The following is a 24,888-nucleotide window of genomic DNA, read 5'->3' as shown; positions in this document are numbered from 1 at the left end:
CCATTGCTTGCTACCCTATCCTTTTTAAAGCTGGAAAGAAATCCATCCGCAGAAACTTGGCCAGAGTTTGCCATCCTCCCCATCACCCAGCCCTCTTGCTTCCGCAATCCTACTGACTTGCTGGGTCTGAAGCTCCCGTAAGGACATTAATCAGTTGAAACACCATCACTGGGGAACTGCTAACAAGCTCCGACTGGCAGTCGCAGACCATCATTCTGGGGAGAGAAGCATGATGGCATTGGGAGTTGAACTTCTGCATTAGAACTGCTAACAAGCTCCGACAAGCTTCTGCATTAGAACTGCTAACAAGCTCCGACTGGATGGTCGCAGACCATCATTCTGGGGAGAGAAGCATGATGGCATTGGAAGTTGAACTTCTGCATTAGCAGAAGATGAACGTAGAACTGGATCATTGTCAAAGGCACACACTTTGCCCTGGATATAATCCCGTTGAGATTCTGAGTTTAGGGGAAACAAGAAAGCTATGGTTTGTTTTTGTTTCTGTAGGAATTGCATGCCAGATAAGAAAGATCTGAGTTCTAACTAAGGAGAAGAGGCAACAAGTCAAGCTTGCTCCTGTAGCTTGGATGGACAGACATCCAAAATTGACACCTCCTCTCCTTCTTCTCCCATGGAGAAGAAGAGAGTCGGAAATGAGGTTGGCAAGCCTACAAGGAAGGGAGGTCAGCACAGGGAAAAGGACAGTCTAGGAAGCTTGGAGGTTCCTCCTCTCTCTCTCTCTCTCTCTCTCTCTCTCCCCCCCCCCCCATTTTCCATGCTGACACATCAGCCACCAGGACAAGCCAAGTTGCATCCCAACACTTCCAACAAGGCCATGGCAGGTTTGTAAAGTGAAAAGACAGGTTCAACTGGTCTTGAAGTGGAGTTGGCATCTTCTTGTCCCCATTGGCATTCCTTTCCATTTCTATTCATGTCCCTCTCCTAGCTGCTCTTATGAGAGTTCTCCAAGTGCATCAATGCGCAACTGAACCAAACCCAGGCTGACAGCTGGCAACCGGCAGCACACCAGTTACTGTGGGAGATTTGCAGTCAAATCTAACAAGGCATATTCTTGTGAGTTAGCATGTGAGGGGGTAAGACCACACGGCCACATTGCTGATAGGCAGACTCAAACCATAGAAATGTAATTGGTAGAGAAGGCTCTGTGTGATGTCATTTCCCTTCCTCTCTTGGGAAGGAAGAATCAAATAAATATTTCCTGTTCCTTCCTTCCTTCCTTCCTTCCTTCCTTCCTTCCTTCCTTCTCTCTCTTTCTTATTGACCAGCGATGGATACAACTGTTCCAGCACCAGTTACATGCCTGAGGATGTTTATACTGTAAATATAAGCATTTTGCCTGCATTTATTTTACTTCTGTTGCTGCTGCGAATGAATGCATGATTATGAGTAAGTAAATCATATGTTAAACTTACTTCTCAGCCTGAGAAGCATGGCGAGAAAGTGGGAGCCAGCTTGCTTCACAGCTGGACTTAATTAAAAGAAGTCTTCACAGCCTATTCCTATGATTTCCATATTTCTGCTAAGGATGGGACTTGCAACTCTGCTCTGCCCCATATATTAAATAAAGTTGTAAACTCTTTGTATACTCAACCTTCACACACGGGCACCTGGAGGGATAAATTGCAATTAATACATTCTCTCCTACCTATTAAAATCCACCCCACAATTACTGAAGCAGGAATGGGCAAGTGGTGACCCTAAAACCTTTCTTTGCCTTGAGGGCTGCATTGCCTTTCAGGTAATTTTCTGGGGCCATGTGTCAGTGGTGGGTGAAGTAATTGGTGCCAGTTTTACCTTTCTACAGCAACTTAGTAGAGACACATAAACACCTCTATCCTCCATCCAGGCGAGAGTTCAAGAATACATTCCAGCCAGAGAAAAACAGTCAAGGAGGATATGACATAGGGCTGGTGAGGGGAGTGGCTTTTGGAGAAGGGGTGGAGTCAAGGAAGGGGTGTGGCCTTGAAAGAGTCCCAAGAGGCAGATAGAGAGGCCTGTGGGGCACATTTGGCCCTTGGGCCTGAGGCTTTCTCCGACCCCATCCTTATGACACATGCGACTCCTTGCCTAATCTGAAAAGCCTTCTGCAAGCGACTGGTTCAGACATCTGGCAAGTGTGGTCTGTTCTCCCCCCAGAAGAAGAAGAAGAGTTTGGATTTGATATCCCGCTTTATCACTACCCAAAGGAGTCTCAAAGCGGCTAACATTCTCCTTTCCCTTCCTCCCTCACAACAAACACTCCGTGAGGTGAGTAAGGCTGAGAGACTTCAGAGAAGTGTGACTAGCCCAAGGTCACCCAGGAGCTGCATATGGAGGAGCGGAGACGCGAACCTGGTTCACCAGATTACGAGTCTACTGCTCTTAACCACTACTCCACACTGGCTCTCATCAAAGAAGTGTGACTAGAAGCCCTCTGGCCAGGGAGGAAGTGGGAGGGGAAAGTGTGTTTTAGAAAGAGACAGACAGAAAAGGGATGGCACCTCCTACATACAGCTCTGGACCCTCCCACTGTCAGCAGGCAGCCCCCAACAGGATAGGAGTCAGTGTGGCACAGTGTTTAGAGAGTTAGACTAGGACCTCAGCAGCCAGGGTTCAAATTCCATACTTGGCCATGAAGCTCACTGGCTGACTTTGGGCCAGTCCCTGCCTCTCAGCCTAACCTACCTCACAGGGTTGTTGTGATGATGACATGGGGAGAATAAGGAGGAATACGTACACCACCATGAGCGCCTTGGAGGGAAGGTGGGATATAAATGCAATAAAGAATAAATTAATGATCAATTAATCAGAACAAACCTAGACAGCATCTTAAAAAGCAGAGACATCACCTTGCTAACAAAGGTCCATATAGTTAAAGCTATGGTTTTCCCAGTAGTGATGTATGGAAGTGAGAGCTGGACCATAAAGAAGGCTGATCGCTGAAGAATTGATGCTTTTGAATTATGGTGCTGGAGGAGACTCTTGAGAGTCCCATGGACTGCAAGAAGATCAAACGTATCCATTCTGAAGGAAATCAGCCCTGAGTGCTCACTGGAAGGACAGATCGTGAAGCTGAGGCTCCAATACTCTGGCCACCTCATGAGAAGAGAAGACTCCCTGGAAAAGACCCTGATGTTGGGAAAGATGGAGGGCACAAGGAGAAGGGGACGACAGAGGACGAGATGGTTGGACAGTGTTCTCGAAGCTACCAGCATGAGTTTGACCAAACTGCAGGAGGCAGTGGAAGACAGGAGTGCCTGGCATGCTCTGGTCCATGGGGTCACGAAGAGTCAGACATGACTAAATGACTAAACAACAACAACAATCAGAACAAATGCTCAATAAAGACCAGGCATAAACTAAGCACCAAGTAAGCTCTGTGCGAGTCAATCAGGAAGGATTCTCACCTGCCCTTTGGCTGGCAGGGCAAACCACACTCTTTATTTGCAACATGCAAATGCACTCTGTCAGCAACAGGTCTCCTCTTGCACACCTAATGTTTCAATCCATCGAACTATAAAAACCTCCACATATAACCTTATCCTTAATCCCTCGGCTGTGTTACAAAGAGGAAAAGGCACAGCCACACATTGGAAACTGGCAGGAAATTGAATGGCTCCCAGTGGGATGATAACAAAATAATTAGGCAGCTATAGACTCCCCCCTCCCTTCTCTCATAATGTTGGGAAAAAGTAATAATACTCATTCTCACTAGACAGCAGGCGGCCAGCAATTATGAGCTGCGTGTAAAGTTCAAAAGTGCTTTCCGAGCCAAGAGATGTTCTTGCAGAAATGCTAGCTAACGGCTCTCCGAGGTACATGGGCTGAGATTGCAGAGGGGATGGCTGGCTGGTGGAAAAATAGCAGGACAGGAATTTGTTCGCAGGCGGCTCTCTCTGGGAAAGAGAAGGCACTTTGGCTAGCTCTGGAGCCACCAGTGCAAAGGAGAGGGAGCTACAAACATGGACATTTTGCAAAATCAGGGGAAGGGGGTCAGAACAAAAATACAGATGTTGTTGCACTGGTCCTTGTGCCTATGCATACTTATTCTGAAAAGTCTGATCAAGGAAGCAAATGAGAGTTTTTAAGGTAGAACAATACAGGCATGGTTGTTTGTGGATTGAACCCATGGATAGATGGCTGCTGCACATCAAAAATCCGCCAGGACCAAATTCAGCCCCCTCTGTCCACAGTGACAGAGGCTCTTCCTTGTAAGAAAGAGATCTTTATTGGGGTACTAACCAATACTGGCGCAGCAGCAAACATGGGGACCAGAAGTCACGATTCTGAAATATACAAAATGAAGCAAGAGGTTCAGGACTGAAGAGAAGCAACCAAGACGTCCCAATAGTTATCGCACCCTTCCTGCCCAGCTTTGAAAGAGACTTGCTTGCTTTGTGGGAATGCCAGTTGTGCCAAGACGCACACTTCGTCTGGGCACGTGTGCCTGATCCCATCTGCAGAAGTGACACCTGGCTCTTGGTGACAAGGCTGCATCCTGCCCCTCTAGCTCTGCTGCCACTGCCTCTTGCTCAGCCCCACCCCCAGGCTGGCTGAGGTCTTCTGCACTCCCCAATGGGGCTCTGAACGAAGGGCAATGGAGAGAGCCGGCAGATTGGCTTGTCCATCTCTGATACTTGGTATTGAAAGTGGAGAACCCCTATTTTCCATCCCTGGATGCCGACCTTAACACAAACACACCCTGCTACGTATCTCTCCTAATTGTCCACATCCACCTGGGGCTGCCAAACCATGCCAGATCCCAACACAGCTCATGCTGAGATTTCAGAGTCCTCCAGAAGTTCCATCCTAAATACCCATCTCGTCCAGCATTCCCCTTTGGAGGAGGGACTTAGCTCAGCAGTAGAGTATCTGCTTTGTAAGCGGAAAGTCCCAGGTTCAATTCCTGGCATCTCCAGGTAGGGCTGGGTAAGAATCCTGCCTGAAAGCCTTTCAGTCAGCATGAGTAATACTGAGCTGGATGACCTACTCACGGGTCTGACTTGATATAAGACAGCTTCCTATCCGTAAACTTCAGTTTTTTTAAAGAGAGAACAGAGGGAGGTTGTAATTTCACCCCCCAAAAAACCCCTGGGGTGAGTGTGTCAGGGTGGGGGACTTGGGATTTCATTAATGGCCCCTTCTTCTCCCCATGGTTTGAAGAAGGGAGGTCAGGATATCAAATTCTTTTTCCTGCATGAAGCCAGATGAAATGGCAATGGGAGATTCAGCAGCAGCTGACAACTATAACTATTATTACTGGCGGTCTTCCGAATGTGCAGAAAATCTATCCTGCACCAGATCATATTCCATCCAAGAAATAATGGAGGCTGCAAACTCATCACACCAGCTTCTTGTCACAGGAAAGGAATATTGTATACATGGACTTGGGAGTGGTCAGCCAGTTGCTGGTAAGAATCCCATAAAACAACCTGAGCATTATTATTATTATTATTATTATTATTATTATTATTTCTATACCACCCTTCATCTGAGGATCACACGGCAGTTTACAATATAACAACACAAAAATACATATCATAGTAACAAATGAAAACAGTAACTCGCCCCACCCCAGTTTTAAAAGTCATGGATCGTTTAATTAGCCAAAGGCCTGGGAGAAAAGGATATGCAAAGAAGGGGCTAGGTGAGCCTCTCTGGAGAGAGCATTCCACAATGGGGAGGCACCACAGAAAAGGCCCGTTCTGATGTTGCTGCCCTCCAGACCACTCATGGAGGAGGCACATGAAGAAGGGCCTCAGATGATGATTGCAGGGTCTGGGTCGGTTCCACTGGGGAGAGGCAGTCCTTGAGGTATTGCAGTCCTGAGCCATTTATGGCTTTATAGGTCAATACCAGCACTTTGAATTGGGCCCGGAAATTAATCAGCAGCCAGTGCATTGCTGAGCCAGGATTGGCGTTATTAATCCTGCACCAGCTGAAGTTTACGAACCATCATCAGGGGCAGCCCCACATATAATGTGTTGCAGTAATCTAACCAAGAGCACTATCCACTCCTGTGGTTTCTAACAACTGGTATTCAGGCACCTACTGCCTCCAACAGTAGAGCATAGTCTTAGCCCTCCATGAATTTGTCTAAACTTCTTTTAAAGTTGGTAGCCACCTCTTGTGGGAATATTTCAACTCTGGGCTATGTGATGAAGTACTTCCTTTTGCCTGCCCTGAATCTTCCAGAATTCAGCTTCATTGCATGCCCCCAAATTCTAGTATTATGGGAGGAGAACAACTTTTCTCTACACACTTCCTCCATGCCATGCATAATTGTATTCTATCTTGATACCCAACATTGAAGAATCAACTCGAAACTTCATTTACCCCAGCAGAATCTTATTCACTAACGCCCAGGAGTGAGTGAAGTCATGGATTATGGCTAGAGGTACACATTTCTCCTTTAACAGCCAGCAACATATGGATTTTCATTCCGGATAAGCAGAAGGTGGTGGCTGGTAGGCTCTGCGCTTTGGCGCTGGAATGCGTGCAAATACCTGCCATATTAGCATGACTTAGTAAGCGCAGGTTTTGCAAGCAGCCTAAAAGGAGGCCCATCAGCCAAGCATATAGCAGTGAGTTGGAGCATGGAAACGTTTACACATAGAGGAGGTTTCTGGTATAGTCAACAGACCCCAGAAGAAACAAATAAAATGATCAAGGAACAAGAGAAGATACCACGATGCCAAGATTTACTCTTTTCTTTAGTCCTGTTCTAGGGGTGCAGAATCTCACTTTTAGCCCTCCAGCCTTCTCCATCTAGCCCCCAGGAATCTCCCCAGGCCCAAACCATCACCAGCCCTATCTCATATCATGGTTTTGCCCAATTGGAACCTGTCCTTAAACTCTGAATGTGTCATGCTTAGAGAGGCGAGTAGAAACTAAGGGTCATATCAACTAAGCCTTACTCAAAATATACCAACTGAAATTCATGAACCTAAGTTACACATACACACACACACACACACACACACACACACACACGGTACCTCTAGATGTGAACAGGATCTGTTCTGGAGCCCCGTTCGCATCTAGAAGCAAACGTAACCCGTGCCCATGCGTCTGCGTGTGCGCGGGTCACGTTTCGGCACTTCTGTGCATGCACGTGACATCATTTTGAGCATCTGCGTAAACGGCGAAACCCGGAAGAAACGCACTCCATTAGTTCTGGGTTGCCGCGGAGCGCAACTCGAACGCGCTCATCCCAAAGCACATTCAATCCGAGGTATGACTGTATACACACACACACACATATATATACAGGTAACTCCCATTTCAGGTGTGACTGATATGTAGAATCATAGATTCACAGAGTTGGAAGGGACCCTGAGTATCATTTAGTCCAACCCCCTGCAAGGCAGGAATATGCAGTTGTCCCTTATGGGGATCAAACCTGCAACCCTGGCGTTACCAGCACCACGCTCTAATCAACTGAGCTATCTGCCTGATGTACAGTGGTACCTTGGTTCTCCAACTTAATCCATTCCGGCAGTCCATTCGACTCCTGAAACCATTCAAAAACCAAGGTGTGGCTTCCAATTGGCTGCAGGAGCTTCCAGCACTCAAGTGGAAGCCACATCGGACGTTCAGCTTCCGAAAATTGTTTGCAAACTGGAACACTTACTCCTGGGTTTGCAGCATTCAGGAGCTGATTTGTTCGGGAGCCAAGCCATTTGAGTACCAAGGTACCACTATACGCTTTCCTTTGGACCACATCAGTGAGGCCAAGATGGGGCCTTGTTGTCTAGGCAGCTCAGGACCTCCATACCCACCACCCAGGCTTGTGCCCCAGGGAGGCAACAGTTTGACTTCACCCTCGAAAGTGCACTCCATTGTCTCTTGAGGCAGATGGATGCCAACAGCAACTCCAGAGTCAATGAGCCCTGATCTGCGCTTCCCTAACTCCAGTTGGACCTCTATGCAACAAATATCAAGGTCTGCTTTGGCTCCTGCGTTCTCAACATGGGCATTCATCATCTGCATCTGACAAGCAAAATCAGTCAACGTTCAAACATTTCTGGAGACCAGGGCCCGCCTGCGTAGCTCCTGCCAGCTGTTGCAACCGTTTACACTGCTTGTCAGCAAAAGCTTCTCCTCCGAAAGCAGACAAAGTGCCGCTATCAAGGAGCCCTGTTTCAGCTTGACGTTGTGCAGAGTAAGTACAGTTCAACAACCGCAAGGAAGAATGCAGGGGTAGCTGGAATGCACACAGCTTCCAAAGCATCTGAAGGGGACCCAAGGATGGAGGGCAGGGGGGGAAAGAGGCCTCCCTTTCTGCCATGCCCCTCATTAGTTATACCACCAAAGCTTGCTGTGTTGTTGGGTATTCTCAGAACACACATAATCACTAATTAGCACATTCTCAACATTGCTTGGCTTCTTGAATTGTTGCATAAGCCACTCTGAGCTGTGGGGAAGGGGTGTTATTGAAAAGTAGAGGCTACAATTAAAAGTGTTCCAGGAAGGAAGGAAGGAAGGAAGGAAGGAAGGAAGGAAGGAAGGAAGGAAGGACCAGAAGGAGAACCATGCCCCATCTAGTCCAATAGCCTATTCTCACAGTGACCATCAAGATGTCTATTCTTGGATGTCTACAAGCAGGACCTAAGCACAACAGCATTCTCCCTTTCCATGGTTTCCAACTACTAGAATTAAGAAGCATACCAACAGCCTCCTTCTCCGCCCATGAATTTGTCTAATCCTATCTCATAGTTAAAGGGATGCGGGTGGGGCTGTGGGTTAAACCACAGAGCCTAGGACTTGCCAATCAGAAGGTCAGTGGTTCGAATCCCCGTGACGGGGTGAGCTCCCGTTGCTCGGTCCCTGCTCCTGCCAACCTAGCAGTTCGAAAGCACGTCAAAGTGCAAGTAGATAAATAGGTACCGCTCCAGTGGGAAGGTAAACGGCGTTTCCTTGTGCTGCTCTGGTTCACCAGAAGTGGCTTAGTTATGCTGGCCACATGACCCAGAAGCTGTACGCTGGCTCCCTTGGCCAATAAAGTGATATGAGCACCGCAACCCCAGAGTCGGTCACGACTCGACCTAATGGTCAGGGGTCCCTTTACCTTTACCTATCTCATAGTTACCCATGTTGGTTGCCATCACTGCCACTTGTGAGAGTCTGTTCCATAGTTTAGCCATAGAGATCACACCAAAACCTACTGTAGAATTACAGAAGTTTAGAGTTGGAAGGAATCTTTGAGATCCCCTAGTCCAAACCCCTTTTGTTTTTGATGTTTCCCTTCCACTGAAATGAATTGGAATCAATTATTGAAATAATCAGAGTAGTTTCAGCCACAGTGGATAGCAGGATTTAGGTTTCAGCAGAAGCTGAACTGTAGCAGAACGGAAACAGTGCTGGTTGCACGGATTGCAAGATGGGATGGAAATTACTATCTGCTTACATCCCTACTTGAGGCAAACTCCTGGGCTCTGAATTCTTTCATTCTAAGGGTATGCATTTTTTACTTTAGTTGGCAAATATGAGCGTTCAAGAGGGGGAATAAAGAGGGGGATCCCACATTGTGATTCCTGCAATTATAGAGGTTGGACCAGATGACCCTTTGGATTCCTTCCAATGCTACAATTCAATGATCCTGTGACCTATGCTTGCTGATCTAATGTGTAGATCTACTCAAAGAGTGTGTGTTGGAATGGAGAGGTGAAGAATCAACAGGATTCCTGTTCGCCCACCAGCACCTGTTTCTCACCTTCTCCAAAGCTCAATGTGAGTGAGATAAGATACTCTCCCCACTGCTTGTTTCTCAAGCCCTCTGGCACACACACAGAGGGCTGGAGGGAGAGATATTTTTATGTGCTTTGGACAAGAAACAGCAGGAGCCTCTCCCACCCACTCCCCTCCTGTAAACTCAGAGGAGAGAGATCTCACCTCTCTCCCACTGCCTCTACACCTGCCAGGGGACTTAGAGAGCGGTTGTGTTAGGGAACACAGCTAGTGGCTAGCTAGAGGTTCGCCAAGCTACTATTAGGAGACCCAAGGCTATGAGCTCCACCTACGACTATCCCCAGGGTCACCCCAGTGGTGACAGATGCTCATTGCGGCTGATAGGGTGGAAGGCAGGGAGATGAACAGTAGGGGGAGCCAGAGCTGGTGACAGACAGAACACCCTCTCAGTGGTTGTAAGGAAGAAGGCAGGCAGGCCTGGCAAACTGGGGTTGGTGGGGCAACACCCTATTTATCCTACTAGACTATCCTCTTCAACTGCCTAATCCTGAGACTTATAAGGCTGGGCTAAGCACCCCTGGTGCGAACAGGATTTGTCAACTCCCAGCTGATTTCAACCTCCCACTCACCCTGTAAACATGACTCACCAGAGCTCCAGAGGAAAGCAAAAGAAAAGACCAGTTGGCTTCAACAAACGAAAAGCAGGACCCTAAAATAACAGATTTTTCAGCTGCCTGAACTTTTTGCTCCAGGTGTATAAATCAAGTTAATGAGCTGAGAACTTGGAGGGCTTCTTGGCTTTCCTCTTCTTAACATAACAAATTGATGATGGTGGTGATGGGTGAGATATATATATATGTAACTCTTGTAAGAAGTGAAACTATTCCAGGTAAAGCTTGTTGTATGCAGCAGAAAAAATATTTAAAACCTGATTTCAGTTGCACTCATCCTCTGAGACAATGGTCTTCTGCCATCCCAGATGAGGAAGTGATTAATGAGACTCTTCCTCTGTCATCACTCTGTGCATGTTTTTGCTCATGTTCAGTGGAATCATTAATTTGTGATCATTAACTAGCATTATTACCTTTAAGGAACTAAAGGGAGCCCAAACAGTTCTCTCCCCTGCTTCTCCATGTATCCACACAACAACCCTGAGAGGTAGGTCAGGCTGAAAGGCAGGGACTGGTCCCAAGGTGAGCTTCATGCCTGTGTAAGGGTCTGGGCCCTGGTCTCTCATAATCTAGTCCAACGTTCTAACCACTGCACCATGCTGGCTCTTAGAAACTCTGTTCCTCCACCACCCCTTGCTTCTGCAGCCAAATACACAGAACCGTCCGGTCCAAGCCTATGCAATGCAGGAACCACAGCTCAAGAATCCTTGGCAGATTTGCTCTGCCCTTAGATCAGGGGTTTGGGAGCCCTTGGTCCTCCAGATGTTGTTCAACTACAACTCCCATCATCCCCGACCATCAACCATGCTGATGGGAGCTGGAGTCCACCAACATCTGGAGGACCCCATCCCCAATCCCCATTTTAAAAAGTAAAAATAAATTTTAAAAGGGAATCTCCAAACACTCCTTTTGTCCTGAGTGCATTCCACTCCCCACCCCCACCCCGCCACCATTTAAATGCATTTACCAAACTTCCTTGCACAACTCAATAAGCTCCGCTAATATGTTGGCTTGCTTCCCTTCCCAGCCTCTCCATCAAAGTGTCTGGTGCTATCTGCTTGCCAACTATTAAATACCTAGTACTTGGCCGATGGACAAGCAGATAACTCAGGGCAAAGCGGAGCCTTGCTTTCCTCTCTCCTCCTGCTCCCCCACCCCACTTTACCTGTCAGAGCCGGGAAATCACCAAACAAAAAAAGAGGGGATGAACAAAGGGGGAAATCAACAAGAACAAAACCGGAGACATGAGCCAATTTTACCTCCCCCCCCCCCCACCTAATATGCTATGAAACTATAACCATAATGGAAAAGCCAGAAATACTGCAATGTAACTAATGGGGTGAGGGACACGGGTGGCACTGTGGGTTAAACCACAGAGCCTAGGACTTGCCGATCAGAAGGTCGGCGGTTCGAATCCCCGCAACGGGGTGAGCTCCCGTTGCTCGGTCCCTGCTCCTGCCAACCTAGCAGTTCAAAAGCACGTCAAAGTGCAAGTAGATAAATAGGTACCGCTCCAGCAGGAAGGTAAGCGGCATTTCCGTGCGCTGCTCTGGTTAGCCAGAAGCAGCTTAGTCATGCTGGCCACGTGACCCGGAAGTTGTACGCCGGCTCCCTTGGCCAATAAAGTGAGATGAGCGCCGCAACCCCAGAGTCATTCACAACTGGACCTAATGGTCAGGGGTCCCTTTACCTTTAACTAATGGGGTGGGGGGAACACTTACAGTGATATTAAGGTTGACTCAAGATTGTCCCAGTATGGAGAAGTAGAAAGGTGTCTAGAATCATTGAATTGTAGAGTTGGAAGGGAGAACAAGGGACATCTAGTCCAAACCCTGCAATGCAAGGAATCTTTTTCTCCAACGTGAGACTTGAACCCGTGACCCTGAGATTACAAGTCTCGTGCTCTACCGACTGAGCTACCCCAGCTCTTTTACTTTTGTCCTAAAGGGCTGCAAGTTATTCACATGAGGTTGTTTCCTATATCTTCTTCTTGGAATCTTGTCTATTTCTGGTGCACTAAGACTGGAGATAAGTACCCTTCTTCGTTTTCACACGCAAACACGCTCCACCTCTTCATTCAGGAAAAAATAAATATGGCAGCTATTCTATGGAAGCAGATGATCCATTGTGAGGATATGTTTGTCTCAAAGAAAAGGGAACTGCTAAGGTCTAGTTTTTCTTTAGTACGGGTGCCTAAGGAACTTGAACTTCGTGAATTCTGATCCATACCAACCAAACTAATGTGATCGCCAGCTTTCACACTTCAGTTACCGCCAGACAGTCTGCATTTTGCAGAGGGTGTGAGCTCGTGTCAGAAATTTAGGCTTGCCATTAAAAGCAGATTGAAGCATTCTATCACCCTGGAACAAGCATTCCTCTTGGGGGGGTGCAGAGGATTTTTGCAATTACAAACGTTGGAGAGGAAAGGCATTGGAAAACATGGATTGGTGATCAAATGATGGGAGGACAAGTAACCTCTGCTCACACAAATCAGGGCAGGGCACAGGCATGCATGCAGAATGTAAAGGTAAAGGGACCCCTGACCACTAGGTCCAGTCGTGACCGACTCTGGGGTTGCGGCGCTCATCTCAGTTTATTGGCCGAGGGAGCCGGCGTACAGCTTTCAGGTCACATGGCCAGCATGACTAAGCTGCTTCTGGCAAACCAGAGCAGCACACGGAAATGCCGTTTACCTTCCCGCCGGAGCGGTATCTATTTATCTACTTGCACTCTGAAGTGCTTTCGAACTGCTAGGTTGGCAGGAGCAGGGACTGAGCAACGGGAGCTCACCCCATTGTGGGGATTTGAACCGCCGACCTTCTGATTGGCAAGCCCTAGGCTCTGTGGTTTAACCCACAGCGCCACCCGCGCCTGGGCACAAAAAGTGCCCTGATCTTTCACCATGGTAGCCCAGGCTGCTGCTCCACATCTTCCAATGAGCTGCACCCTGGTACCTGGAACATCTCACCTTGGGTGAGCAACAAGGGGGAGCTGTGGCCCAATTCAAGGTCCAGAGGTCAAAAATGTCTGTATTTTCTAGAAGAAAAACAATACAGGAGTATACTCCACTGCTTTCTTCCCCTTGGCAAAAAAAGGTTCAAAGTTGATGCTCTTATGTTTGGAAAGGTCATTCTCCAAAGTACCAGAAACTTCCCCCCAACTCCTTTATTTCCACGCAAAGCTCTCTGCAGAAGCTTCAGGGAGCCAGATGGATCAGACATTAAAGGCTTGTTTTGCTCCCCCACTCAGCGCACCACATGCTGTTGGTCATTAGAAAATCTGGCTTGGGAACTGGGATACTATCTGTTCTGGAAGGGGTTGCACTCCCAGTGAAAGATTATGTTCATAGCTGAAGAGTGTATCTTTGACCCTCTGGTACTCCTAGACTCCCCAGTGGTGGAAGCAATAAGCATGTTTGCAGGAATACATTCAGGATTGTATCCAACAGCTGTTGCACCCAAGAGTTGTTGCCCGCTGAAATGAATGGGCATGACTAACTTGGGTCCATTAATTTCACTTGGGTCTACTCTGAGTAAAACTTGGTTGGCTGCAATCCTTAGGGTGCAAGCTACACCCTTTCACTTGATGGCAATGGCTATTAATTTTTTGTCTGCAAATTTAACATGTAAAAATATGAAAAGATGAAAGATTTCCTACATTTCAGATAGGAATTCTTTTTAATGTTTCATTGTTTTTTAATGGTTGCTTGTTTGTTTGCTTCCTATGTTTTTAGCTGCTCCTATTTTATCTGTAAGCTGCCTTAGGTTCCTCTCAGGAAAAAAGGTAGAGTATAAAGTAATTAATAATAATAATAATAATAATAATAATAATAATAATCTGTTACTATTTGTAGGTGGGCTCCAATCACATCCCAGAAAATTCAGGTTGCACAATTCAAGTTGGCTTGAAACTCTTGTTCTCCCAACCCAACTGACTTTTCCAGATAAGGAGCTTGACGTGAAAATGCACTGGGAAAGTTCAACATCATTTTGCCTCCCTGCCAACAAATCAGGATGAAGGCACAACAGACAGGTCATCTATAAAAGGTCTCAGCCACATCACATCCAGGCCACTTCAAAATAGTCAGCATTCAGACTTGCACAATTAAAGTGAATTCAAGCACTCCATTGAATGAGCACAAGAAGCTCACTTTTAAAAAGAAATCATTTTTTTTTTTGTAGTTAGAAAGGTGACAGCAAAATGCTCTGAAAACTGGGGGACTGAACAAATATTGGGGGCAGAAATATTGTGCAAGCAAATCAGAATGAATGTTCATAGTCATATAATGTCCCTGCAAAACAATAAGAACTGGTGCTCAATAAAGTCAGGGCATAATCTAACTTTTCCCTAAGCTTTGTGCCAGCCAATCAGGATATATGCTCAATACATTGGTGATCTAGAGCTCTGTATGTGTCTACCCTCGAAGAGCATCTGGTAGCTGCAGTCGCTGCAAAGTCAGCAGCTAGGCTGCTTACATGTCCATAGGATCAGGAACCCATCACTTGATCTTTCAATACACCCCTGGTTACTGAATGTTATCCAACTGGGCTACATTTGTTTTAACTCTTGGAGCCCCAGAAGGCTTGAGGCCAGGCTATTTGAAGGATCTTCTGTCTTGTTACAAAGCTGTCCAGTTATTAAAATCTGCAGGGGAGGCCCTGCTGAGCATTTTAAAGAGGCTTGCTTGATGTGCACAGGTGAGAAGGCTTTATCCTGTGTACAGTGGTACCTCGGGTTAAGTACTTAATTCGTTCCAGAGGTCCGTACTTAACCTGAAACTGTTCTTAACCTGAAGCACCACTTTAGCTAATGGGGCCTCCCACTGCCGCTGCGCCGCCGGAGCACGATTTCTGTTCTCATCCTGAAGCAAAGTTCTTAACCCGAGGTACTATTTCTGGGTTAGCAGAGTCTGTAACCTGAAGCGTATGTAACCTGAAGCGTATGTAACCCGAAGTACCACTGTACATTAGAAAAATTCACCGATGAATTTTCACTGAGGGTTTTTTAAAAAAGTACAAATTAATGCAGAATGTGGATAACCGAATTGAAGATTGGAAGAACGACAAATGGAGAGAAACTAAAACTGTCAGATCCACCCAGCCCTGCTTTATAATATTTCATGCACCTGGCAGAATGGGCTCAAGTCTATAAAACCTAACATGCCACTATGTTAGCCTTCAAGGTGCCACACGATCCTGGGTTGGGTTTTGCTGCAACGGACCAACCCAGCTCGCTCTCTGGGACTTCTTCCAAGCAGGGATTCTTTACCTGTGATTCCTGCATTTCAGGGATTTGGACTAGATGCCCCTTCCAACTCTACAATTCTAGGATTCCATGAACTGCAAGTGACTACAGACGAAGTCCCTGCAAACCAGCACAGGATGATCCCTGGCTAGATGCAACCAGCAAACTAAACAGGTCAGGCTGTCTGTCTCATCTCCACGCTGAGCCCAGCATCTGTAGCTTATCTGCTGCATCACACGTCTCCACGTGCGGCGGCTCGGGTCTTCTTTTACACAAAGTGCTATGAAGATTAGTTTGCCAGGAAGCCCCCAAGCGAGTCAGAAGGGCTTTCATCTCTCCCCCCACCCCACCCCTCGGGGGGGTGCACGGGAAGATTGCTTTCCTGTCCACATTCTCCCCTTGGCCCAAGGGGATATCCGCGGAGCCAACTGAAAGCCACCTTGAGCACATAATGGAATTCAGGAAGATGTATCTGCGCTCGGGACCAAATTCCAGCAGCAAAGCCCATAAGCTGGTTACAGCTCTGCAGGGACCTCGCCATCAAACAGAACAGAAGGGCTGGCCTCCGACTAAAGGAGCTCTTTGTTTCAAGGGGAGGGAGAGCGCAAAAGGGGGGAATACATTTGGGGAAGGAAATTTCAACCTGGCAGCCTCGCCGAGAAGGAGAAAAATGGCTTGTTCTTGGGGCCTCTCCAGATGGTTCTCTCGGTGCAATAGCCGTGCAAGCTCATTACTCAGCTGTTTGGAGAAATCCAACCTCCACCCGCTTCCCCAATCAATGTTGGGGGGGAGGCAGGAAAGGAAGGCCCCTCTTGCAAGACGGTGGAATTTTCCCCAGTGCAAAAAGGGGGACCTTTTGCGGCTGAGAAAATGCAGTCCTTGCATACATCACAACAGTGCCGGCTGCAAGGAAATGCAAGGTACAGATGGAACAGGTAGCTGCAAAATATTGCGTTTACGATAGGGGAACCTCAGGCCCACATACGAATGTGGCCTTCAGAACTCTCCCCAGGCTACACTCTTCGCTGTTCTTGCTTCACATACACTTTGAGTGTTTTAGCCGGGCTGGAATGTGTCCTTGATCTGATCGTGATCCTTGCTTGCCTGGATAGAGGCATGGAAATGTGAGTGGAAACTAGCCTATGGTACAAAGGTAAAAATTTACAGTTGTTGCTCCACCCACTTTGACCTCAGACTCCACCCACCATTGGCATTCGGTCCCTGAAAGTGTATATATATATAGACTTTATTTGCGTAGCCGACGGGCCATAGTATCAAAGGACAAACACCAACAAAAATACATTACGAATATAGTTACCATAAAATCTTATGACCTATTAAAACCCTAGATAGAAGCTGGCCCCTGAAAGTGTGTCCAGAAGGGGCTGCGGCTCTTGGACTAAAAAGGTAAGGTTTTGTAAGCTTGCAGACCGCTCCCAGCTCCAAGAGCTTTCATAAAGGAGCTTTTTCAGGAAGAAGAACCTGGAGAGGTGAGAGACTCTGCACTTGCTATCAAGGGATGGCTGCTTCTGCCTGCCTACTGTATAAAAGAAATATTTGCATTTGCTGTCCTTCCCACTTTTGCCTCTGGCTCCGCCCACTGCAGGCATGTCACCCACAGAAGAGAACTGGCCCTGGGGCTGAAGGACAGACCCCCACTTCCTCTGCTCCGTGGATGGCCGTTGGTTATGGCCCCTTTGGTGGAGATTCCTGCATTCAGGGGTTTGGATTAGATGACCTTTGGGGTCCCTTCCAACTATACAACTCTATGATTACACTCCCCATCACTTCCCTCACTCCTGAGCTACATAATGAAGAAACAGAAAGAAAAAAAACCAGTATTTGAAAGGAGCTAGAACATGGGTTTTAATAGGAGGGGGAGAAATAGCCTTCTGTAAAATCGTCTGGAACAAACCATCTGCACCTGGACCAATGTAACTCCCGTTTTAATAGCAAGGGAGATCCATTATTTCTGTCTGTGAGTTTTAGGCAGGTCATTAATGGGACGTACAAGAGCCAGGGCCAGAAAAGCATATTGCTATTTGGCTCAGCCTGAAACTGCTGTTTTGCACGCCATCCGATACCAGAATTTAGGACTATCTTGGCGTCAGCCCTAAGGGCAAAGTGTGCACACAGGAAAATAAATCCTGCATGTACCCCTACATGGTAGGAAATTTGTTTTTGTTGTTGTTGTTTTTTGCATTTGTATCCCATCTTTTTCTCCAAGATGCTCACATGGTTAGTCCCACAACAACCCTGTGAGGTAGGTCCAGCTGAGCGGCATTGGCTCAGTGAGCTTCATGGCTGAGTGGGGATTTGAACCCTGGTCTCCCAGGTCCTAGTCCGACAGGTTAACCACTACACCACATTGACTCTAGAAATCCAAGGGTCCTTCCTCAGGGGAAGATCAAGGGGGTGGAGGAACTCTGCTACGAGGAAAGGTTGCAGCATTCGGAACATTTGAGTTTAGAGAAAAGGTGAGCAAGTTTCTTTGAAAGCTACTCCCAGGAAGGGGGTCCCTGAGAGTCCCTACGTTTATAGCAAAAGTCCCCCCCCCCTCATAATACTAGAAGCTGTGAACATTCAACAAAGTTGAGTACTGAAAGAGTCAGGACAGATAAAAGAAAGTCCTTCTTCATGTAGAGCCAGTGTGGTGTAGTGGTTAAGAGTGGTGGACTCGTAATCTGGTGAACCGAGTTTGATTCCCTGCTCCTCCACATGCAGCTGCTGGGTGACCTTGGGCTAGTCACACTTCTTTGAAGTCTCTCATCCCCACTCAACTCACAGAGTGTTTGTTGTGGGGGAGGAAGGGAAAGGAGATTGTTAGCTGCTTTGAGACTCCTTCGGGTAGTGATAAAGCTGGATATCAAATCCAAACTCCTCTTAGTGCGTAGTTAAACTTCGGAACTCACTTCCACAGGAGGCAGTGATGACCACCAACTTGGGTGGTTTTGAAAAAGGATTAGACAAATCCATGGAGAGGGCTTTTGATGGCTACTAACCATGATGGCTATGCTCTGCCTCCATTGTCAGTGTGCTTCTGAATACTAGTTGCTGGAAACGGCTCTTGTGCTTGAATCTTGCTTGAGGTTTCTCATAAGGAGCACCTGTGAGATGCTGGACTAGATCCAGCTGGGGCTTCTTATGTTCCTAAGACTTTCTGCATCAGCTCTGCTGCCAAGGGGCCATTTGGAGTCACCGCCAACTAGATTCTACTCAGAGCCAGCCCCCTGGAATTAATGAGTCCCAAAATTAGGTCCATTAACTTCATTGGGTCTACTCTTGAGTAGCACTGGACATAAGCCTTGATCTGGGATGTGCACTCATGACAACCTGCATTTGTCCACTGGAATGAAGTCTGAAGGAGAGCTATAGAAGGCCAGCTGTTTATCTGAGTTTTTATATGTGGAGATTATACAACGCTGAGTAAAGCAAGTCTTATCCTACACTTTCTAATGGGTTTTCCCCTCACTTTCCTTATTGCAGAAAGTACAATCTATTTTGGGAGAGAGGGGAGTCATTGATAGCCTCCATGCATTCTTCACTAGAAGCCATCCAAATCAGAGGCAATCGCTGCCTTTTGTGGGATACACGGTTGTAGTAACTACTCAGTAATAAATCTCGCAAAACAGCATGGCACTTATCTCTGAGAAAATGTGCATTCTAAAGAGCTCTCCTGGTGGGCAACCCAGTACACCAATTTTCCCCAACCTGGCGCCCCCAGATGCTTCGGGCTAAAACTCCCATCAGCCCTGACCATCAACCCTTCTGGGCCTGGGACTCAAAGAGAGTTGGGAGTCCACTGACAGCTCGAGGGGGCCCAGCTAGGGCAGGCTGACCAGAAAGCAAGTCCCACTGAAGAAAATGGAACTTCCTTTCGAGTTGCGATGCAGAGGATTATGCAGTTGGCATTTACTTCCAAAAACGTGCAGTGGAAAAGATAGGAAAATTGGGATATTCTTTCATTTTGGAACCGAGCACGCAGTGGAAGTTATGCAGAGAGAAGGGGGGAATATATTTTGCAGGAGAGGATCATGAGCCCTGCTGAACACACCACACCCATAGATAACAAAAGGTCTCTTGCAACAGCATGATATTTGTGCTCTCTCTTGCGTACACTCTCTCTCTCTCTCTCTCTCTCTCTCTCTCTCTCTCTGTGTGTGTGTGTGTGTAGGGAATTGCATCTGCTTTCAACAAATTATCTGAAAGAGACTTCAAATGCCTTGATAGTGCTTCTATATTGTCACCTGTAATGATAATTACAGTTCATGAAAACAGATGTACCATGAAAGAAAGGGGAAAGAGGGAGAAAGCATGCTGAATCAGCAGCTAAAACCCACCTAACCAGATGAGTTCACGATTCTCCTGTAATCAGGACTCCCCAAAGCATGAAATGGATGTGTGCACTCAGCAACGGAGGTTCCTGAGGCCCATCGCAGCTCTGCATACTCCCTCAAGACTTAACATCAGAGGAAGCGAGATAGCTCAGTGGCAGAGCAGTTCCTCCACACGCAGAAGGTTCCAAGGTTCAATCCCTTGCATTCTCCCAGTAGGATGTTTTACAGTGGTACCTTGGTTCTCAAACGTAATCCACTCCGGAAGTCCGTTCCAAAACCAAAGCGTTCCAAAACCAAAGCGTTCCAAAACCAAGGCACGTTTTCCCATAGAAAGTAATGCAAAATGGATTAATCTGTCCCAGACTTTTAAAAACAACCGCTAAAACAGCAGTTTAACATGAATTTTACTATCTAACAAAACCATTGATCCATACAATGAAAGCAATAAACAAGTCACACAAGCAAGCAATCAGTAGCTGAACTGGGTTCCACACAGTCACAAAAGCAACAAAAAAGAGCAGAAAAATCAAAATCAAAAAATAAATAGCAAAAACTGACAGATCTCAGCGTAACACTCAAAATGGAAGTGTGGCACTCAAATTTGAAGCATAACACTCAAAACGGAGTATGTTTGGCTTCCGAAAAAAGTTTGTGAACCCAGGTTTGCAGTGTTTGGGTTCTAAGTTGTTTGAGAACCAAGGTACCACTGTATTATGTTTTTATATACGTTGGAAGCCACCAACATATCGTCATTGTTGTTGTTGTTGTTGTTGTTTAGGACATCCCTATTTTCACTGGAGAAATGTTAGCAGATATGTGGTATGTAGTGGAATTAAGCTCTCTCCTCCCCTTCCAGACCATTTCCCTAAATCCTGATTCGCCTCAGTCTCTCCCCCCATCCCTCAACTCACTGTGCAGCTGTTTGGCTGGGGCGGGGGGGATTTAAAGAGAGAGAGGCATTCACACGCCTCCTTTGTAACATGCTGTCTGAGCCATAAAACATACCTGCTCAGAAATGTGCCCCATTGAATGCATGGACCCCAAATTCCCAAGCAAGCATGCCTAAGGTCAGGTTACTTAAAAAGAAAATTGTGTGATCTAGCTGTGGGTTTGTGTGTGTGCATCATGGGGGGGGTGATCCCTGAAGTTTGTTGCTGGAGGTAGGGGGAGACACATGTATCGTGCCAACTGGAAGATGTCTCCGAATTATAGGCTGCAAGGAGCACTTAGCGGGGTCTTTCCCAGAGAGAACCTCTCTTGCTGTGATGACCTAACTGCCCCCTCTCTCCAGCTGTTATGAATCAATGAAAACTGGCAAAAAGGCAGAGGAGACTGCGTCTGGCTTCCAAATACAGGATTGCAGTCGGCAGCGCTCAGACATCACGCACACGTGCAAACGTAAGAGGGAGACCTCGCTAGAAGACTTGGGGTGTAAAAAAGAGGGCGGTGCAGCAAGAGCAGAAGTAAGAATTATTCCAAATCAGCAGGTCAGTACCAAGAAAATCACATTGTTGCACAAGCCAGGTTAGAGATAGACAAATACCATATTTTTCGCTCCATAAGATGCACTTTTTTCCTCTTAAAATCTAAGGGGAAATGTCTGTGCATCTTATGGAGCGAATGTGTGGTCCCTGGGGCTGGGAGGGGGGACCTGGGCTTCCCCCACCAGCCCCACAAGCTCAGGGAGCAGCGGGAAGGCTGCTCCTTTCGCTGAAGCCTTTCCTTTCGCCTCTCCTTTCGCTGAAGCCAGGAGAGTCCTGCTCTTCTGGCTTCAGCAAAAGCAACCCGAAGCCTCTGGAGCGCAGAGGGAACTCTCGCCACGCTCCGGGGGCTTCAGGTTGCCTTCACTAAAGGCGAAAGCAATGTGGGAGAGGGAGAGCTGCCCGGCACCCCTTCAGTGAAGCGGGAGGAGAAGTGGAAGGGGCTCCGTTTCTCCTGCCGCTTCACTGAAGGGGCGCTGCACAGAGAGGGGGAGAATATTTTTTTTCTTGTTCTCCCCCTCTAAAACAAGGTGCGTCCTGTGGTCGGGTGCATCCTATAGAGTGAAAAATACGGTATGTAAGGGTTATGTTTATACTGGCCACTAGCAACTGCCATTTGTACAAGCATATATGAGCACAACTATATATTAAATTATTTCAGGCACTGGAAAATTGGGCAGACAGTCTCAAGGTCCAAAGCGCTAATCCATTGTGCTTTGCACAAGCACACGTGGGTTCGAATCCCACCTTCGTCACCAGTGTTAAATTGTGGGTGGACATAGCAGTCGACACAGAGATTTCTCTAAGTGGTTCCAAGCTGGAACTGAACTGAACTGAACAGCTCAGCCGGCCTGCTTTCCGCATGGCTGTCAACATTGTAACAAGACCACACCAGGGTTTCCCACCTAAATTAACTTATGTGGACCTGAGTGAAAACTATATACACAATACCCCTGGTGGCCAGGGTGAAAACCTCAATACATAACAGTTATCATCCACTTAGAAGTCCACTCCAAACAGCCTGCTGTGTGTGCCAAGCCAGGTCTCCGACTCAGGTGGAGAGGCGGCTCCACCTTAAGACTGACATGGGCGCAAGGGTCAGTTTGAAGCAGCTACTCACCATATTGACAGCTGGGGCCCTGGAAGCCTGCAGGGCAGTGGCAGACCTGAGAGGAGCCTTCCGCACACTTGCCTCCATTGAAACACATGCCATAACTGCAGACAGCTTAAAAAGAAAAAGACAGGTGACCATATGAGATATGGATGCACTGGATAACTCAGTCAGTAGAGTAGGAGACTCTTAATCTCAGGGTTGTGGGTTTGAGCCCCACAGAGGGTGAAAGATTTCTGCATTGCTGGGGGCTGACTCTTGTGGTCCCGTTCAGCTCTATGATTCGATGAGACCATTGACTGACACTCTAGAATATGAATTGGAGGCCATTCTCAGCACAAGAGCAAAAAATCCTTTCTGGACGAGCTTCCACAGAACGCCTGCTGGCAGTGGGCAGAAAGGCAAAAGTGGGGCAGATCAAGAAATGCAAATTTCACCTAGTTTTTACAGACGTTCTCTGCAGCAGAACAGAAAAAGCTCAACAACTTTTGTGTCCATATTTGTACTTTTTGAAATATGGCAACCCTACCATATTGTGTCATACCACTAGAACAGGGGTCAGCAACCATTTTCAGCCATGGGCCGGTCCACCGTCCCTCAGACCATGTGGTGGGCTGGACTATATTTTGGAGGGGGGAAATGAACAAATCCCTATGCCCCACAAATAACCCAGAAATGCATTTTAAATAAAAGCATACATTCTACTCATGTAAAAACATGATTCTTGAACCGTCTGCGGGCTGGATTGAGAAGGCAATTGGGCCACATCCGGCCCACGGGCCTTAGGTTGCCTACCCCTGCACTAGAATGACCTTTTTCATTGTTGGAAGGAGGAGGAGGAGGAGGAGGAGGAGGAGGAGGAGGCGGATCTCTTCAGCAGTAGCAAAAGCCAAAAATCATGAGCAACTTTGGTACAATGGGGTACAACAGAATTACATAAAGGTAAAGATAAAGGGACCCCTGACCATTAGGTCCAGTCGTGGTCGACTCTGGGGTTGTGGTGCTCATCTCGCTTTATTGGCCGAGGGAGCCGCCGTACAGCTTCCGGGTCATGTGGCCAGCATGATTAAGACGCTTCTGGCGAACCACTTTGATACAATGGGGTACAACAGAATTACATAAAATATTCAATTAGTTTTGCATTTAAAAAGCCCAAAGTACAATGCTATATTTTCAAATATGCCTACCATGAATATGACTTAATCTCTCAAGGCTGCCTTATTTAATAATAACAACAACAACAACAACAACAACAACAACCCACCCATCTGGCTGTGTTTCCCCAGCCACTCTAAACCTGCCTCCCTCATTAAAGGTATATAATGCTTTATTAAATAAATCAAGTTCAGTTTCCCCTTGAATTACATGGCAGTGTTAAATTAGATGTTCCGAGAGAGCTATATCCCATACGTTGCTAAGCCACATCTCTTAGGGCATTAGCGATCAAGATTTCTAACGGGATGCTAATCTTGCAGAGGCTAATAGCTGGAATGCAAAAATCTTACGTGATACTACAGGATTAGAGTCACTTTCTGTGGACAATAGAGCCAGGGCTGGCTCTGCAATTAGCTTCTGATGGGTACTGCATGCTATCTCTGAAAAGAGCTCCAAATTTTTGCACTTTCCCACATTCCCACCCCAGGCAAAAATGTGCCTGTTACTCCACACTGTCTCCAACAATGCTGGGGCATAGATCATGTAATACGAGAGAGTGCCATTGGTGTCTGATGCCAGGTTAAGACAATTTAAGAACCACAGTACAAAAACGGTGAAGTGATTAGCTCCGAAGACTGTGTAGCTCATACAGAGTGATGGCGATTAAAATGCCACAGATCTTGGCGCTCTGGCGCTCTGACAAGGGGTCTGTTCCAGTGGATGATGTCCAGAGCAGAAGTCTTTGGACTAGATCCCACTATGACAGAGAAATGCTCTGCTCAGCTTGGAAGTCAAGGGAAACAGAAACAGTGCGATGTTTCTGAATTCCATACAAAACGGCAGGGCAGCAGATCTCCCCACCGCATGGATGAACTCCATCCACAAACACAGAGCTGTATCCAATACTAGCCCGACTCAAAGTAGACCTACTATAGTTAATGGAGATGGTGATTCATAGAAGTCTAGGGGGTTAGGAGGGACCCCAAGCGTGGTCCAACTTCCAACAATGAAAGAATCAGAACTGAAAATAACTGACAGATGGCCAACCAACCTCTCCCAAGAAACCTCCACCACCTTTTGGAGCAGCCCATTCCACTGTCAGAAAGCTCTTCCTAATGTTTAGTCAGATTCAGCTTTCTTGTAGTTTGAATCTATTTGTTTGGTTCTTGAGTCTATTGGTTTGGCCCTGTTTAGGGAAG

At 47.0% G+C, this 24,888-nt stretch overlaps 2 protein-coding genes across 5 annotated transcripts in view; one reads left to right on the top strand and one right to left on the bottom strand.

Moving 5' to 3' along the window:
- The window catches only part of MRPS16 (mitochondrial ribosomal protein S16), a 317,894-nt gene that overhangs the window by 70,296 nt on the left and 222,710 nt on the right, over positions 1 to 24,888 (top strand). The gene's annotated exons all lie outside the window — the stretch shown is intronic.
- Positions 1 to 24,888, bottom strand: part of MEGF6 (multiple EGF like domains 6) — a 206,840-nt gene that overhangs the window by 144,190 nt on the left and 37,762 nt on the right. For 3 of the 4 annotated variants that reach the window (XM_079986726.1, XM_079986725.1, XM_079986728.1), the window contains exon 4: positions 22,544 to 22,648. The exons of the other annotated variant lie outside the window; for it this stretch is intronic. In XM_079986726.1, coding sequence (XP_079842852.1) covers positions 22,544 to 22,648 — 105 coding nt within the window. The remainder of the gene's footprint in view (positions 1 to 22,543; positions 22,649 to 24,888) is intronic. 4 annotated transcript variants of the gene reach the window in all.

The sequence above is a fragment of the Podarcis cretensis genome (genome assembly GCF_951804945.1).
Source record: "Podarcis cretensis genome assembly, chromosome: 8".
NCBI classification, from domain to species: domain Eukaryota; kingdom Metazoa; phylum Chordata; class Lepidosauria; order Squamata; family Lacertidae; genus Podarcis; species Podarcis cretensis.
Note: the sequence above shows the minus strand (reverse complement) of the source record. Positions and strands in the feature narration are given on the sequence as shown.